This window comes from Chenopodium album, chromosome 4, assembly GCF_948465745.1.
Source record: "Chenopodium album chromosome 4, dcCheAlbu1.1, whole genome shotgun sequence".
Taxonomy (NCBI): Eukaryota; Viridiplantae; Streptophyta; class Magnoliopsida; order Caryophyllales; family Amaranthaceae; genus Chenopodium; species Chenopodium album.
Window position 1 is genome coordinate 77273528 of NC_137837.1, and position 19376 is coordinate 77292903.

The following is a 19376-nucleotide window of genomic DNA, read 5'->3' on the forward strand; positions in this document are numbered from 1 at the left end:
TTAAAAGGCGATAATAAGGATTTGCTACCAACTTTTGTACCTTTCTCAACGTAAGATATTGGCAATTAACAACTATAGTTTTAGATTTGTGTAAGCGACGTAAGTTATACATCTACTCAATCAAGATAAGATGAGATGACATTAATTAATTTTGGTCTTGTTAAATAAAAATTATTCAACGTTAATTTTGTTTTCTAAGTAAGGAGTATAATATACTTTAATTAAATGTTGGGTTTTGATCGTCAGCATAGAAGTAAATATTTGAAGGTAATTAGTAATGTACAAAGCATACAAAATGTAAACTAAAGGTATTTAATTATAAAATTCGACATTTGATTTAAACACGTTTGAAAAATGTACCATCGACAATGAACAACCCTATTGAAAATGAAACGTATGACATAATCAAAGTAAGATATAATTGTATACTTGTATTAATATAAATGCATGTATTGATCTGATGATGAGATCAATGTCTTTAATCAAAGTCATTCTTCTATTTTGATTTTTGGTTAAAAGGACTAGTTCAAAAAACTTGGTGTAAATATTACATACTGATTTTCATATGTAACAACTAGTAAATCGTTACTTTATCGAACACTCACACCTTAATTATTTGTCTTTACATCTAACAGGTACCTACGTACACAGCTAACACTGCTACCTTCATATATGAGACGTTGGATTTTTTTCACTACTCATGCATTAGCTTTAATTTGAGCAAAATTTTTTATTAACATAATAAAATCATATATTATCATAAAATATGTTATTAAATAGGTATTAATATAAAGTTTCATAATATAATTTTTGATACTCCGTATAATTTTATTAATATTAAAAATAAAATCAAATTACTGCATTAAGATGTGTGCAAGATTGACTGTGTCATGTATTATGGGACAGAGGGAGTATAATTTGTCGAACATGCCCATAGGGCCATAGTATAGTTACTCACTTAGGTTTTTTGGTTGTGTTAAATACCACACTATATTTTTTGGTGCAATTAAATACCACACTATATAATAGTGTAATACCATATAGCTGAGAAACATTTACTAATAACTACAAAGCAAGCTTGGTCTAGTTGAATATATAGACTCTGTACTTCATATCACTTATAAGCTTGAGGCCATGAGATTCCACTGATGATCAAAGATGCTATTTTAAGTTAGCATACTAGCATTCGTATTAACCAAATATAATTGCAATTTGCAACTCTTGCAATCTAGACAATTAGACAGATAATTGACAGGCTTTGTATAACGGTGCTCCGCGTTAATTTGTGTTTAGTCTTTAACTCAACACTCACACGACACACGGTCACACCAATTAACAAGGCAACAAATCACACTCATCAGTCATCACTTTTTAATTGCGATTCCCCCTAAACTTTTTAACACTTTAATCCCAATTATTCAACCAATGCCATTATAATCCGTTTAAGTAATAAACAAGGTAGTTAAAGCTAAAGTTGACTAATTAAACAAACTAAACTTTTCACTCTTTCTCAATTCCCAAGCAGATATAACTTACATATAGGTATGTGAGTATCGTCCTTGTGATTCATTCGTCCAAAAAAAAAAAAAAAAAAAAAACCCTGAATGTATAAAGCCTGTTCTGATTTACTAAACTAAGTTGAACTGAACTGATTAGAGCTGAACTGAATTGAAATGAATTGTTTATAAGAGAATGAAATTAAAAATTGAGTTGAAATGAATTGAGCTGAAATTAAGCTGAAGAGAATAGACACTATAGTATTGGGGTTGTGGGGAAAGGCCAAGGAAATCCCAATTCTAAAATGCGCATAATGGGATTTGATACCCCCATGATTATGAGATACAAACTTTACCACTAGACCAAATATAATACTCCGTATTTTTCATTAGATGATTAGCGGTTTTATCCAAGATATACAACTCGATATTTAATTCACATATCTATACTTAGTATTTAAAAACTCAAACCAAGATGTACACATGTCTCCATCCTATATTATCTTTTTCAATTGAATGTGCCAAGTATTCACTATTTCAATCCATTGTGCCACTGTTCACAATTTTAATCTATATGCCAAGTGTGTACTATTATCTTATTAATTCTAAGAGAAAGTAATTATTTAATTAAAAATTTATAATTTATAATTAAGAGTTTATAACTCTAGGTACATAGTAATTGTATATTAATTATTACATATTTATATGTATATTACTATATCTTTTAACAGTAAATCCACCATCCATGACCTCTTCACCTTCATCAGCAAACCTACAATAATCGATCCCACGCACTCTTTATCTTCATCTCCCCTCTTTAATTCCGACAAATTAATTTCTTTAATCATCTTTTCGGTTACAAAATCCGCCCATAATAATGATGATAATGAGTTTTTGGTATTTATTCACAATTCACTAACCTCACTCAATGCAATATTACCTATAATTAACATAGTTCCACCTCCGTCACATTTGCATGCAGATTTGGTGAGTGACTATTATCTTTTTCTTTCTTTATCATATTTTTTTTTACATTTTAAGTTTTAATTTAATTTTTAGTGAAATTGGAATAAAATATAAACATAGATGAGTTATTGTTACTTGAAAATCCCCAGTTAACAAATTGGAAAATTGTTGTATGCTTTTGTAGTAAGGTTGAAGCAAATTGAAGGTGGTTCTCAGAGGTAAAGTTCTTTGGCTCATTAATCTGTTATTTGGTTTAAGCTTCAATTAAAGGTTTGAAAATCTTTTAACAAAATAAATAATTTAGGTTTGAAATTCTTGGTTTTGGTTTAGTTGAATGATTTCTTTCTTTTTTTTCTCCCCATTTTAATTACTAAACTATAAGCTTATTACCGGGTTGTATTAGTGATGAGTTTAAAATCACTTTCAATTACCTTTACAAATTAGATATCAAGGGTTCAAATATATTGGTAATCAAACCCTTCATCTTTGTTGCCTTTAGGATAAATATTTTAGTGGTTGCAAATAACTTAAATCATACAAAGTATTGTTTTTTACTTATAAACAAAGGCTTATTACATGCTACAATAATTATTGGGATCGACATAGACAATAACTAATTTTGACTTATAAACACATTTCAAAGTAACAAGTCCCATTACTTAAAATATTCTAACGAAATTCGTTAGGGGGATCAAGAAAAAGAGTTAAAATATAAAACATACATATGCAAAGAGAACAATATCATCGGCTGGAAAAATATCCTCAAAATAAGCCCGTACATTGTACGGGACAAAAGACTAGTTTCATTTATCAGGAAGACAAATTGAAGTTTAATCATGCAATAATGTTCCGTAATTTTCAAAATCGAGAATGAATCCAATCTACCTTATTATCAATTGCGACTCTCTCAACGCAAAAGAAAACTAAATCAAATCCAAAGAAGAAAGAAACCAAAAAAAATGCATTTATTTCCCTTTCTCTGACCATTGTACTGTAACCCATCTTCTTCCTTCCTCGTTTGCTCTTGTCATCAAATTTTTTTCCAACTATAAAAATGAACTCAAAAATGGGCGAAAAAATCGGAGAAATCATCGGAAATTGAAAATTGAGGAGAGAGAAAATAAACAAAAACAAAAATGGAAGGAGGATCGCTAGTTTCAAAGGCAAGGACTGCCTTTCATTCCGCTGCTGCTAAAGCGGAGAGAGTTCTCATTGATTTGAAATCCGATCTTAAAGGTTCCCCCTTTTTTCTTTGTTTTTTACCCACCATTTTTATAACCTCCATTTTCGCCCTCTATATTTTCTCCTTGTATTTACAGCAACAATTTAGCTGGATTTTATTATTAATTGGGTTGTTTTAATTAAAACAATTAAAATTAAAAAAAAAAAAAAATTGAAACAAGTAAAATTATTAAAAAAAAAAAAAAAGGTTTGATTTTTTTTTGAATTTTGGTGGTTTTTAGATTCAGATGAGCAGTTGAGTAAGCAGAGTTCAGGTTGTCAATTTGAAGAAGTTTCGTCATCTTCTGAGGTTGAAAAAAAGGTTAGTCTTTTTGATTTGTCATTTCTGAATTTTGATTAAAAATTTGATTTTTGGAGTTTATGAATTTTGATTCAAAATTGGATTTTTTTTTTGAAGTTTGATTGATTTTATTGGTGTTGAATGTGGTTAATTTGCATTTTGGTTGAATGTGTTATGCTTTTGATCTGAATTGTGAAATTCTTGTTGAAATTTTCGAGTTTTGTTTTGGTGTTGATGGCTGTAAATGTAAGGCAATTGTGTTAAATTAGGTTGAATTTGGATTACCAAGACAATGTGGTACAAGAATTGAGTAGTTTGAATTAAAGCTTTAAACTGCTTGATCAAATTCAGCAGTTTGTTGTGCTTGATGTGATCCAATCTCGAAATGAGTCGATAGTTCTTGGCTGTGGCACGGAGGATTGAAATGTTATAAAAGTATAAATCGATGTAATTTGGTATTTCGGATGAATATATTTGAGTAATCTTAGGATGAACATTGATTGGAAGGACATTGGTTTTGTTACACTTTATATGTACTTTTTGCTTTGCTATTGGTCTGCTGCATTATTGGAGGAAATGGGTGTAATATGGACTTCTTTGAAAATAACCGGTCATTTTCGATCTAGCATACTTGAATTATGCTTTCAGGATAGGACTAGTGTTTTCTTGCTGATAGAGTTGCACTCATCTCGTCAACAAAGTTGTAAGGCTGTAAAGTTCAGCTTCCAAAAGCTTGTTTAAGAGCATAATTGAAACTGAAGACTTTGTTTGGCTGTGTGTTCATAATTTCCGAGAAGTTGTGTGTTCGTGAATTTTGAAGAAAATGCAATGATTGAAAAAATTCTTTGTATAGCATACATACCAATTCGCTACCTTAATCTGTGCTTATCTTCTAATTTATTTCATAGTTTGATAACGCTCTGTGCTATATATGAAATCACTTCTGCTCTGGAAAAATTTATGTTCTGTTCACTGTCTCTATAGGGTTTCAACGAGCCAAAGCAATCCCGGTGGAAGCCACCTAGTATAGGAACAAAACAGGATTGGCATGACAGACTAAGGAATATCAGAAGAGGTAGAAAGGGAACTGAAGACACAGAGAACATTGAGAATACAAAGATGTCCTTTCCAATTTTTGATGAAAATATTTACTTGTATAATGAAAAAGTTGCTTTGGAAGCAAAGGTGAAATACTTTACCTTTATGTTAAATATTGCATTCTATGACAAGTTTTCTTCTTGCACTTCTACTTTATACCTGATTCTATCTTATGAAATTTGAGTTTTAGTTTCATGCTACTGTCTAGCCACATATTGGTGTTCATTCTCATTTTCTCTACATCTGTAATGGCAATCCTGAGCTTAGAAAACCTTCTACTCTATTTATTGCTACATTGATGCCACAGATTATAGAAAGATAATTCCTAGAGATCTCATTATTGTTATTTTTGGTTATGTGGGACCGCCAAAAGCCAAAACAATTACCTAAAATGGCATAAATGACAAGTACTGATGATGGACAATACCGGAGTAAATATGGGCGCTGTATTAACCCCCATGGCTTATAATTTTATCATTTGGATGAAGAAAGTCATATTTCTGTTGAATTGTGGGTTTGCAAACACAAATAATTACTTGAATCAATTAACTTCATATAACTTTCACCTATCCTTTGGGATGTTATATGGAAGAAGACTAACTGACTAAGGAGGGTAATGAGGAAGGTAGTATAGTACAACCAACTTTGCATATCTATTAGGTCCTCATCCTAGTCTTTTTTACCCCGACTCTGTTCGATTTGATTTTTATAATTCTGATTCAGCTTATTAATGTAGAATTTTCTGATGTGTACAGGATACATCTTCAGATAGTTATGATGGCAACAGAGATATAATCCCACCTTCACTTGTATTAAAACAACTGGCTATTGCCATTGAGTAAGCTCACTATTTACTACTTTCTACCTACAAATAACTTCATTTTGTATTTGTTTATTGGCCTTATCAATGTACAAAAAATGTACATCAGGTGAAATTAACATATGCTTGTTTTATTGTCAATTAATTCTTTGCTATACTGGCGGATAAACTCACTTTCATTGTCAGGGTTGAGGTTGCTGTTAATAAGTTTTCTGTGTTTTTTGATAGTACAACAAATCCATCTTATCCTGCATTTCTTTTTGAATTTTGTTGAAACAAGTTATTACATAGTCATTTCTGTTATCCAACACAGTTTTGGTACTTGACAGGTCAGAAAAGAACTATAGGTCAGTGAAAGATTTTCTCACATCATCTGCAAGTTCTTCCCCAGTTCGAGAAAGGGCAAGTATGGGCATCTCTGCAGTGAAGTCGATGCTCCGTGGGAAGGAAGAAAAGTTTACTTCTGAGTTCAGCGACGATGAAGCTTGGGCTTTAATTCAATCTATACTTGATGCTGGTCAGTACATAGCTGTTTATGTGGTCAAGTATATATAACATAGAATAACTTTTAAACTAAAAATTGGTCAATTATACATTAGTGATCTTCACTTCCATTGTAATATCTACAAGATGTTCGCAGAGGGACTTTCTCCTGGTAGGAAAGTCGGCTTTTTGGTTGAAAATCTGCCTAATACAATGGCATTACCAAGAGATATCCATGGTGCACCGCCACAAAGCTTGATTGTTAAAGTCTCTGAAGTAATGGGAAGCTTTAAGACATTGCGGAAAATGGCATTATTTTGGTGCAGGATTGTCAGTGAAGTAAGTCATGCACATAATTTAATGTGTTTATAAGAGTCCTGTGGTGAAGAAATTTAAATAACATTATTAACAACCCCCCCCCCCCCCCCCACCCCCCGGAAAAAATAATTTCCCTATTGGCCTATTCTAGAAATCATATCAAACAGCAGAAAAAGAGGAAAATATAGATTTGAGTGCAATTCTGATATACTGTATACGGCAAAAAGTGTTTTATTGTTTTCAAAACTTCTTTGAATAATGTTTTTTAAAACCTTTCATCCATTACTAAGTTCTAATGCATTCAAGTGTTTCCTGTTTAATGTCTGTATCCATTTGTAGGTAAATTGCCTAAATGCATTTTCCCGACTCTCTGTGTCTTACTATTTTTTTCAATAGATTTAAACTACAATGTTGTGCTTCCTATTACATCATAAGATAAATTAAGACCTTGTTAAATTTAACACATTTTCTGAATGTGCAGCTCAGAAGACTTTGGATGGAAGAGCTATATATACCTGGAATTCCTCTGAATGAAGTACCAGATTTAAGTTTATGTCTGCTCTATCAGCAAATGCAACTTATGAATTGTTGTCTTTCTAGAAAAAAACGTCGTGCTATTGCTACCGACTCATTGGAGTCATTAATCAGTGAAGCTGGTTGTGATGCTGATGGAGTGCCTTCCTCGGTTGAAAGAATAACTTCAGGTTCCTTTTTGTATGCCAAAACAATCAATGGGGATCTTATTGTACGGTTGGGAGTCAGTCATCAGGCTGAAAATTTGACATTGTTGGAAACAGGAGAACCTGTGTATGCTCCGTTGACGCAGGTTTGTTCAATATACTGTGTATATGATGTTTCCTTCTTGTTTCTGTTGCTGAGTTATTATGTGCTTCTGCAGGAAGGACCATTGCTAACGGAGGATCTAGCCCGAGAAGCTGAAGAGTTTGTTCTCCGAACAGGGAGGTTAGCATTACTAACATTTTGCAGTTGATATTGTTAATTGTCATCTCTATCTTGCTGTCAAGCTTGAAGACCATCATAGGAAAGTTGTAAGTTAGGTAAAAAAAAATAAAATATAAATATAAAACTAAAATCAACAGAGCAATTCATGCAAAGTTGTCATGCTCTACTGAAGCGGTGAAGCCTGGCTGAGAATTTGGGTCCTCCATGAAACAGGAGCTTTGCCAAGTCTTCCTCATGTCTATGCCTATGATTCATCAAAGTCTCCCACCTATGTATACCTGTATTGAGAGTTTCTGAAGTCCCATTATTCTAGTTGATAAAACTAGGATTAGTCTATTTATTGTTGATAAATTGACTTAAGCACCGTTGCAATTCACTTTATTGAATGGGATGAAAACTTGAATTGGGTCACCTTAATATGAAACCATCATTGGGCTTCAGTCATCATAGATATGGAAGTAAGCTAGTTTGGATCATTTTTTTTTTTAATTTTTTTTTTTTTTTTTGGGGGGGGGGGGGGCTTGGGCAATATGACATTATCTGTAACTGTTAAAATATGATTGGTTTGTGTTGTATCAGTTTAACGACAGCTTGTTTATTGGTGATTTGCAGTGTTGGTGCTGGTTGTTCCCAGCTTTTGTCTGATATGCAAGCTTTTAAGGTGTGTCCACTGCTTGAGAAAAAGACGACATATCCTGTTTTTTCTTCTCATTTGTCAGGGTTAATCGTCTCCGTTTATAACTGCTGCTATATTTTGCTACTAAACCTTTGTCAGGCTGCAAATCCTGGATGTATTCTTGAGGACTTTGTAAGGTGGCACTCTCCTCCTGATTGGACAGAAAACGAGTCTGGCAATGACTCTGATGCAAGTACATGTGGAGGTGATTCAACGTCTTCCAGAGGTCGATTAAGTAGACGTATGCAGAAAGAAGGTTAGCTTGTCACCTGGAAATATTATCTTATCTTTTGTTAGCACTGTGGACAGAAATCAAGTGTGTTAGTATAGTTAAAAATTTAGACTAGTCAAATATGGGTAAATACACATATCATCCCAGAGGACAATGAAATGAGATTAGTCAAAGAACAAGTATCACTTGGGACTGAGGGAGTAAATGCTTCTTGCCACATAATGACCAATTTAGCCCATGCTGAAATAGCTCCCATCCCTGAATTCTCCACCATATTTTGAGTAATAATTAGTTGTCCTTTCCCTAGTATGTTGTGTTTTTTACTTGTATCGTGGCCATCATGGGATTGAAGCACCCCTGCATTAGATTCTGGATGTATGTGCTGGAACACTTGGAAGGCTCCAGATGTGCTGTCTAACCAACAGGTCTTGGCTGCTCAGCATTTATTTAGAATGTCTTATAAAAAAAACCATTATACATGAAGTTTTAGGTGATAAGGTCGCCTACTAGGGTATACAGCTATTTGATGCAGGCCCTATCTGGTAGTTGCACTTTATGGAGTTGTTAATTGTGGATGAAGCTGTTAATTCTTTTGTTTTAGAGTTTTCTGCTAGAGGTCGTAATGCAATGATGTTTTCTCTTCTTTACCATTATATTACTCAATCTCTGTATGTCTGAGAATTGAGATGGCACTCAGTTTTGGCAATTGTGAGTTTCTTTTGGGGGGCGGGAAGAGAGTGTTCTGCTTGTATTTTGGCACTGTTAATTCTATTAGAATTGATTCTAGAAGTTGTTCTGTAGCTGTCAAAAACCAGTTTTGTGGAAAAGCCTTTTTGATCCCTTGTTTTTTTAGGTAATTTATGGCTAGAACTTTGGGAAGCTGCCAAGTCTGTGCCTGCGGTTAGACAAGCACCGTTATTTGACGAGGATTTGGCAGTGTAAGTTTATAGAATAATGCACCAGATGCTGCTTATGACTTAGCCTAATACTAACTTGAAAATCTGGGAATTCTGTAGGGAAGGTGTGCTGAGTGTATTGGAGAACATTACTCCATCTGAGCTATTTGGCCAGTTATTTCGGTCATTGGTAAAATCTATATCTACATTATTTTTTATTCATCTCCATTCACTAAGTTGTGGACGATATTTCACCTGTGTTTTTCTTTGGTTTCAGCTTAGTTTAGGATTTGTGCTTGCTGAGGCTAAGCTTTCAACAGATGAAAATGTAGCAAAACTGTTCTCTGAGTGTAAAGAATTTGTAGTTGCTTCGTTTCAAGGTGATGCTTGGATGGAAAAAATTGACGATATTTGCCAGGTAGATCTTCCAGTAAAGTGAATACAAAGTATTATACGAAGTACTAGTCTTGAATTTGTCATTCATACCAAATTGCTGGTTCTGTACTTTCCTCAATGCTGTCACGCTGTGTAGATATAATAATACTTTCATCTTTATTCAATAGGCGTAGTTTATTAGATTTTTATTTTCCCCCTAAAAATTGAATTGAAAATTTTCATGTATGTTCTCTATGTAAGTTTTTCCTTACCATGCAACAAATAGTATGTCATCAGAGTTGAAAGAATTGTGGTATCATAAGGTTCATATAACTGCATTATCCCATTTGTGCTTTACTACTATGACATAAGCTAATATGTATCTCTATGTTCTTGGCTTGTGCAGGTTTACGAAACAGTGGAAGCAATATTTCTTCGGCCAGACGATGTCATGAAAGCTGTGAAGCAGTCAGAAGATGCAAATGTCGCCCCAGAGGAACCAAAACCCCGGTTTAAGAAGTTAAGCCAAATTTTTGGTCGTAAAAACAGGTCAAAAAAATTATCCTCAGATGAGAATAATAGTGCGGAAGAGGCTCCAGCCCGCCAGCCATTTTCGAATTTTTTTGATAGTAGATCGACATTGTTTTCAAAGAAGCCTCCTAAACCCGAAAACACACAACCCCCAGCCAACAACTCATCTGGTTCCGATGAAAATGATTGGACAGTTGTTTGAATATTTGCTTATATAAATTATAATCAAATTGTAAATTAGATATAGTTATCAGTCCATCCAAATTTCCATGGACAATATTGTAATTATTTTTTGTGTTCAGGTACAGTCGTACAGAACACTAATAGAAATGGAAAATAATTTTGGTATTCAAGAATTCGCAGTAATTTGTTTGTTCTTGCACTTATTCTGAATTACTCTTGTCACTGCCATACAAATCTTAAGTAATAACTTCCGAATGAGTAACAGCGAAACGTACGTGCTATTGCTTATAGATTAGAGCATATAAAAGGATATGCTTATTTCGGTTTGGTGCTGTCAAAACCACGCTTCCTTGTTGAGCTCGTTTTTGCCTCATCCAGAGAGTCCGCGCTGCTAGGCTTCTCGTTTTCATCAGCGTTGTCCTCAAAACTTTTGGTGATAAATTGTGGCACCACAAAATTGGCTAACAAGTAGAAAAATATCAGCACTGCACTGCAAATTGAATGAGCAACATTAAAACCCGAAAGCCACACTTATAGGTATGCTTCCAAATAATAAGTTTGTATTCAAATTTGTTATCACAAAGCTCGATTACCTAATACTATGAAACCGAGGGAGTAATAGTAACATGATTATATATCACAAGCAACTCACTTTCATTATAAATCATAATCATTTAATAATAGGTGGTGATAAACGAGAGTAATAGTAATATAATCGCGTGAAATTTATCAAACTTTTCATGTCAAATGTCATTTGTATAAAACTTGGTTATCAATTAATTACCTTACAAGATTATCTTTTGAAATTACACATATATTTATTATTGCCAACCAAACGATCCATAGTCCAACCATGGCTCACCAAATAATTCATCAATTACAAAAACGCAATTAAATATGAAATAAAACCATACCTCGTTTTCAACAAAACTTCAGTATCAGCAGGTTTAGCAACAGCAAGAGTGATACTAGTAGGAAAAGCCTCAAAATTATTCATAGAAAAAACACCAACTTTTACATTATTAACATTGCAATGCCTTTTTGTTGAAATTTTTCCAAATAAATTTGTAGGTATTTTAGCATTATGCCTTTGTTTTTGCAAATGAAAAGGTGGAGATGAACAATGAATGCAACTCATAGAGGAAGAATAACGACCTCAACTGTATTGTTTATTTTTTTGGTGATATATTTGTGGATAATGTTTTTAGGAAATAGATAATTTTAACAGAGTAAATAAAGTCAACAACAAGGGCCGACTTAATTAATAAGCCCAATAATGTTATGTCTCCAATTGGGCCCTCTTATCGATTGAAGTCAGTGTGCAAGACATAGTCTAGTTTTTACTTTGAGTTCTTACTTTCCAACCAAGAAAGAGGTGAAAGGATTGGGTCAATAATGAGATGTTGCTAGACTAGGCCCATAAAAAAAAATCAAATTAGTTAATTGAGTGCTTTGTACCTCCTCCATTTTATTGTAGTGTTTTGACTTTGGAGTCATTCGTATAATTAGGTTTGACTATATTTTTATTTAACTGTAATATCTTTTAGGTTAGTTAGGTTTGGACTTTATATTTCGAAAAGAGAAAAATTTTAAATATGAGGAACATTTATTATCTATAAGAAAAAACATTTTTACATGAAATCTTGTGAAATTTGTCTCAATATATAGTGTTTGAATATCTACTTTTTTTTATAAATTTATTACTGTATAATATGTAGATAAAGATATCGATGCTCAAATTTGTGCATAGAAAACTATACAAAAGGAAATAAAATCAACAAAAGAGAGAAATGATTTTTTTTTTTTTTTTTTTTTTTTTTTTGAGAAAAGAGAGAAATAATGAAGTTAGTTTTAAATATCTACTAGTTATAATTTTTTTTTTTTAATATTAATTTTTTAATTATTTATTTAAAAAATAATGTGTAGCACACGTATGGCTCACCTTAAACCTCTCAAATCCTCTATGAGAGTTTGGGTAGGGGTTGTTCAAGTGTGGTGGAAGATCTTGTTGCTTCCGATTTTTGCTTAAAGGTCTGTTCTCTTCAGATTATTTTCAGTTCAGTTCCAATAAGTTCAGTTCAGTTGTTAATTTCCTTCTCTCATAGAATATTCAGTTTAGTTCAGTTTAGTTCAATTAAGTTCCAATAAATTAAGTTTAGTTCAGTTCAGCCTAATTCAGTCAATCAGAACAGACCCCAAGTATATGGAGTTTAGTTTTTAGTGTACGGTATAGATGGTTGTTTGAGCTTAATGTAAAATATAGAATGATTAAAATTTGTAATTTGAGCATAAGTACAGGTCATCACTGTTGTAAAAATAATAATTAAATAATCCAGGCCACCATGGTTTGGCATGTTAAGATCACAACTCTTGATCGAGAGGAAAACTCTAACTACTTGAGTTATCTCTCACTTTTTAATAGCATGCATGTATATGTATGAAATTATAAATATTTGATAGAATACGTTTTGGTAATATCACATGTAAAATAATTTAAAATTTATAATTATACAAAATCTAATCTAATTATTAATTTTTTTTTCTATCTCCAATTTTATTTTTATGTTCTATTTGTTTTTTCACCGTCTAGTTTGAACACACTTTTGATCATATTTATGTTTAATAAAATCTATATAAATTCCCCTAATATAATCGCATATACAGTTTTAATTCTCATTAGAAGTAATTAGTGCTGTCAAATTTCAAACCGAAACCGTTTAACTGCCCGAAACCGACCAACCCAAATGAGAACCGAACCGATTAAAAACCGATTTTTTTGAAACCGAAAACCGACCCGAACCGTAGTTTAGTAAACCCGAAACCAAATCGACCCGAATAATGTTAAACCGTATAAGAACCGAACCCGTTAACAAACCGAACCGAATATAAACCGAACTGAAAGAAAACCGAACCGAAAAAGAACCGAACCGTAACTAACCTGAAACCGGTTCCAACCCGAAACCGTTTAAACTGGCAAAAAAACCACTTACACCGAACCGTTAGTAAACTGCTACCCGTTTGCACCGAACCATTTAAAAACCGAATTGATTGTAAATCGAACTGGTTATAAATCGAACCGTTTATGAACCAAACCGCTTCTAAATCGAACCGTTTACAAACTTTTTTATATAATTAAATGGATTTTTTTTTTTTTGACGGGGATATAATTAAATGGATTAAATATTAGAAATCTTAGAATATTTTTTTTAAAATAGCAAGGCAAATCATTCATTAAGGTCTTAAGGATAATCAGTGTTCACAAACAAGAGCAAAACAAGCAGGCTCAGGCCCTACCTCAAACTATTAGCAACACTACTGCCTCTAGTCATGTATACATTTGAGGTGATGAAACCAAATGAACAAAAAACTTGTAATATTAAGTACCAAGGCTTGGCTGAAGGCGTAATAAATAAAATTAATTCACAAAGACTATTAAGCATATGATTACATTGATTCTGTGAGTAATAATGAAATAAAGATGAGAGTGTGCTAGTGATGTGAATATACTATTAGGCTATGTTTTAATTCAGATTCAACTATAATTTAGTAAACTTGAAATGGAACCGATATGAATAACGTTAAAGTGGTTAAACAATCGAAGAACCGAACCAGTTATAAACTGAACCGAAAAAGAACCGAACCAGTTAAAACTGAACCGAAAAAGAACCGAACCAGTTATAAACTGAACCAAAAAAGAACCGAACTGTTTCTAACCCGAAACCGTTTCCAACCCGAAACTGTTTGAACCGGGATAAAAACCGTTTACACCGCACCGTTAACAAACCGCAACCTGTCTGCACCGAACCGTTTACTACCCGAACCGATTTAAAACCGCTTAAGAATAAACCGAAACCGAATCGAACCGATAACTATTTAAACCGAACCAAAACCGACCCGTGAGACAATTAAACCGATTCCAAACCGACCCGATTAAATACCGAACCGATTTCAAACCGAACCGAAACCGAACTGTCAAACCGTTTTGACAGTGCTAGAAGTAATAGCAATTATATGAGCAATAATGTTCTAAACTACCGACTTAAAACGCCTAAAAAGTAGAAACCACATTATTCAAGTAGTGGACCTATAAAATACAAGTACTACTCGTAGTATTTGGTAAAACTATTTCACCTATCAAATTCAACTCTGATCAATTTTATACCTATTTAATATTTATGGAGAAGTTGAATTTACCATTTATGGCATTAAATAAGTGTACTCTGTCTGATTTATGTTCTACCTAGCGCCATCAAAGTCGGCCAAAGTAGGAGGAAACTCAAATTAAAACTATAGCAATTAATCATAATCACAATTATTGAATCCCCACTATAGAAACCATTGTTCTTGTAAAATATGAATGTTAAAATAGTACACTAGCTATTTCAATTAATTGGATTCCAATTTTAGTTGTGGTTGCTCAAAGTTGTACCATGACCTTAGTTGTCATTGCAACAAATGGAATAAGACTACATTCTTATGTTTGATCAACAATTATTGTATAAAGAATAATTATAATTCAAAAATTAAGTATGGTGTTATGTATGTACTACTGACAAATTAGGAGGAAAGAGATAATAGAATGGCTTTGTATTGCCAGTTATTATTCATCAATAGGTTGAGTAGTTATACAAAACCTAGGCTCATAAGATAGGAAACGATCTTCCTATTATATATATATATATATATATATATATATATATATATATATATATATATATATATATATTATATTCTCTAAATATTATTTTAACATAAATAAACCTTTTTTTTTCCCGGTGCTTAGAGAGCCACAAGGGCGGAGGTGAGAATCGATCCCAAGATCTATTGAAATCGGGAGCGAACTCTAACCACTTGAACTATATCTCACTCTCAGTAAACCTAAAGATATTAATCTACTAATAAGATCAATACGGAAAAATGTATCAAACATATATTTTCCGATATCTCATATCTCTTACAACTGGCCTGGTCCTCTATTCTCGTATATTATACCCAGTTACTATAGATACGCAATTTATGCAATTGTTAAAGAATGTGGGTGGGTGTAATATAATAAAATATCATAAGTAAGAGAGAGAATGTAAAAGGTGAATTTGTGTAAGAAAAAAGGTGAATAAAGTAAAAGAGAGGGTTAAAAAGTAAAGATGGGCACAGGCTGTGCCGGCACGCGGGCGGCACGCGCCCGGCCCGGCACGGCGGCCCACATGTAGACCGTGGGCCGTGCCGTGAACACAAATTTGGGAATCGGCACGGGCACGGTGGGTCGGCACGCCGGCACGACACGTGGCACGAGGGCACGGCCCGGTACGACACGAGGCCCGCCATAATTATACACTATTGTACAATTTTTGTATTATCGAACCTCGTATTCCGTATAATAAATGAAGTTATTCACCAATTATCATTAATTATTTGTATCATCGATTTATCGTACCGTCTACCGGCATATAATAAAATAAGTTATTTTTCAATTTTTTGTTTTTTCAGCTTATCGCACTCGTAAAATTTGTTTTTTATTATATGCATTGTTGTTTTTTGCTAAATTAATAAAATTATTTTTATAAACTTAATATAATTAGATAAATAATTTATATAACCTTAATTAAAATAAAGTTGTTCAAAACAAAATATATTAACATTAACATAAACATAAATTAAGTTGTACTAAAAAAAATATATATATATATATATCATTTTTTATTTACATTTATTGTTAAAAAAAAATGGCACGGTCTGACCCGCTGCCCGGCACTGCCCGCCAGGCACGTGGGACGTGCCGTGCCGTGGGCTGAGGTGTGCCAAATTTAGGCACAGCACGCCCACATGCCCACCATTGCGGCACAGGCACGGCCCGTTGCCAATCTTTATTAAAAAGTGTAAGTATTGTGGATTTAAGGAGTAAAATGGTAAAAAGGTATGCCATAAATAGAATGAAGTAAAGTGAGAAGAAAAAAAAAAAACCTAAGAACAGCCTAACACCGGAAAGTAAGTAGAATGATAAAGAACGGAGGGGGGGGGGGTGGTATAACGTACTCTATGTTAATAAGACGTTAATTGTATTGTTGCTTATACAAAAAATGGAACACCTAAAAGACAAAAAATATATATACAAAGATGTCGATATATATAACTAAACAATTTACGTGTGACTAGTTACTTATATCAATGTTATTTAAGATAAGCTAATAGCTTCCTTTTTTTTTTTTTTTTTTTGACAAGAGCTAATAGCTTGCGTTTGTTTGGCATTATTTAAAGGTTTTCTGTTTTTTCGTTTTTCAAATTTATATGATATTTATCATATAATGAATCAAAAATTAGTTAATTTTGTTAAAATCATGATAATTTTGAAACTTGACAATAGAAAAGTGATTTTTTTTTTTCTTGTTTTTGGTTTTTTTTTTTTTTTTTTTGTTAAAAAAAATAAAATAATAATGCCAAACAAAATTAGTTGGTTTAAGTGACAAGTTTTATTGTTGAGAGCGAGGTGATTATATTTAATGAAAGGTAATTAATATTGACATATATAGGCATGTTCTTTTGAAAATGCTTATACTTGTTTTGTAAATTTAGCATGACACAAAAAACTGTCACGCCATACTTATGCCTTCATGCTATTAAGCACCAATTACAGTACACTTTACACCCTATAATGGAATGAGTAAACTACAATATTTTATCTTATTAAAGAAAATAGGGAAGCTCTAATAAGTTTTCTTTTGGGCGTCTCAAATCAAATGCCAATTATATAAGTAATACTACGAAATTGACATTTCAGCAAAAAAAGCAAGCAACTACTTGCCTGGATGTTAGGTTTATCCGTTACAGAACCAACTTAATTAAAAGTTTTAAACTAATAATTGAAACCTAGGATAGAGTTAGATATAAATTATTTATCGCATGAACCCGCGATCTTTTCCTCAAACCGGCTCTTATATATGTCATGTTAAACAATTCAACCCAAAATTTAAGTTGATAGTTGAAACTCATAATTGATTTATATACTTTATCATTATCGATCTTTTTACTCTTTCATTTTTTGTATCCACTTCATCCCTCGTATATACTATACCTATAAAGTTATTTTTTGTATACAAAGACGAATTATTCTTTTTAAAGAAACAATGCATGTGCTTATTCCATTCCATGGTTTCTCTCAACCACACATATTAATCTCTCATTTCTTGCATTTAATTGTTTGCTTTTCATTTATCAAAAAGAAAAAAAGTTTATATGTACTACCTCTATTTCAAAATATTCAACTCAAATACTATTTACTAAGCTTAAAAAAAAAAATATTCACCTAGTCAAAATATAATAGATTTTATTGTATTTTATTATTAAAACTTCGGGAAAAAATTTGGTAGAATTGTCTTGATGTAATTTTAACTTTTTTTTTATTATTTTCACTTATACCTAGTTAAAAATATCAATGGTAAAAGATGTATGTAGAAACTAGAGTTGTCAATTTGGGTAAACGGGTTGGGTTTGGGTTGGGTAAGAGTGGGTCGGGTCAACTCGGGTTGGGTCAATTCGGGTTAATGCCGGAATCTATGCGGGTCGGGTTTGGATTGCGTCATGCTTGAGTCGGGTCATACAACTTATCGGGTTTGAGTCGGGTTACATTCGGGTCGAGTGCATGAATAATAAGTCGGGTTTTCACGGGTTATAACAAGTTACTAGAGTAATTCTCGGGTTCGAGTCGGGTTCGGTTCAAGTTAATAATTTGCGGGTTATTATCAGGTTGGGTCATTTTCAAGTCGGGTCATTCTCGGGTTCAAGTCGGGTTCGATTCAAGTCAATAATTTGCGGGTTACAATTAAGTCGAGTCATTTTCAAGTTGGGTCCTGTTCGGGTTCATGTGGGGCTTGGTTCAAGTCAATAATTTGCGGGTTATGATCATGTGGGGTCATTTCCAAGTCGGGTCATGTTCGGGTTCAGGTTTCAAATATTGGGTTAATTTGACTTTCAGGTTGATTTCGAGTCGAGTCATCTTGGGTTCGGGTACATTTTTTGGGTCAGTTTGTTAACAGTTCATGTAATGACCATATAACAATATATATGGCAACATAGTAGGGAACTATAGCCTATAATTTAGGAAGATAATAATCTCCTTTGACCATACAACAAATATATACTATATTTAACTCTTAAATTTAGGGATGATGCTTGTTTCTTTTGCTGGCCTAGACCAACTTGGTCTCCCTAGCTATACAAAATGCTTTGATCAATAATAATTAGGTAATCTAAATTGAATTTAAGGTGATTAGAAATCGGGTTAGGATCGATTTGGGTTGAATTTAGGTCGGGTCAATAACAAGTCGTGTTGATTTCGGGTCGGGTCAGTAATAGATCAGGTTGAATTTTGGGTCGGGTTAGTAATAGGTCGGATAAAATTCGGGTCGGGTCAATAACAAGTCGGGTTGATTTTGGGTCGGGTTTGTAACAGGTCGGGTTCAATTTCGAGTCGGATTAGTCACAAGTCGGGTCAAATTCGGGTCGGTTAGGAACGAGTCGGGTCCTATTCAGGTCGGGTTAAATTCGGGTTTTGACAGGTTAAAACGAGTTTGGGTCAAAATCGGTTTAGGTCGGGTTCGGTTCTAGTCAATAATTTACGAGTTACATTAGGGTCGGGTAATCTCTAGGTCAGTTCGTGTTCGGGTCTCAAATACTCGGGTCAACTCGGATCTAGGGTTGGTTTCGAGTCAGGTCAGGTCGGGTTCGGGTCACCATTTTTTCGGGTTAATTGGGTCGGCTAATAATTGGGTTCAGATCGGTATTTCGGGTCGGATTAGTTTTTAACGGCTCTAGTAGAAACTA

At 33.3% G+C, this 19376-nt stretch overlaps 1 protein-coding gene and 1 long non-coding RNA gene across 2 annotated transcripts; one reads left to right on the top strand and one right to left on the bottom strand.

Moving 5' to 3' along the window:
• The first annotated feature begins 3342 nt into the window (after positions 1–3342).
• Positions 3343–10724, top strand: LOC145629394 (uncharacterized). The gene is made up of 14 exons (XM_081681990.1): positions 3343–3698; positions 3926–4005; positions 4969–5169; positions 5838–5920; positions 6232–6419; positions 6543–6724; positions 7185–7529; positions 7602–7666; positions 8279–8327; positions 8442–8598; positions 9428–9512; positions 9591–9660; positions 9748–9888; positions 10252–10724. The coding sequence occupies exons 1-14, from the start codon at positions 3599–3601 to the stop codon at positions 10576–10578; spliced, it is 2073 nt and encodes a 690-aa protein (XP_081538116.1). The 5' UTR covers positions 3343–3598; the 3' UTR covers positions 10579–10724.
• Positions 10707–11802, bottom strand: LOC145629395 (uncharacterized). The gene is made up of 2 exons (XR_014111667.1): positions 11474–11802; positions 10707–11049 (listed from the first exon to the last, which is right to left on the bottom strand). It is a non-coding gene; the product is annotated as an uncharacterized LOC145629395 (long non-coding RNA).
• Between the last annotated feature and the right edge of the window lie 7574 nt (positions 11803–19376).

Coding starts and splice junctions, on each gene's coding strand:
- LOC145629394 (XM_081681990.1), top strand. CDS start 3,599: ATGGAAGGAGGATCGCTAGTTTCAAAGGCAAGGACTGCCTTTCATTCC. Junction 4,006..4,968: donor CTTCTGAGGTTGAAAAAAAG/GTTAGTCTTTTT, acceptor CTGTCTCTATAG/GGTTTCAACGAGCCAAAGCA. Junction 6,725..7,184: donor GGTGCAGGATTGTCAGTGAA/GTAAGTCATGCA, acceptor CTGAATGTGCAG/CTCAGAAGACTTTGGATGGA.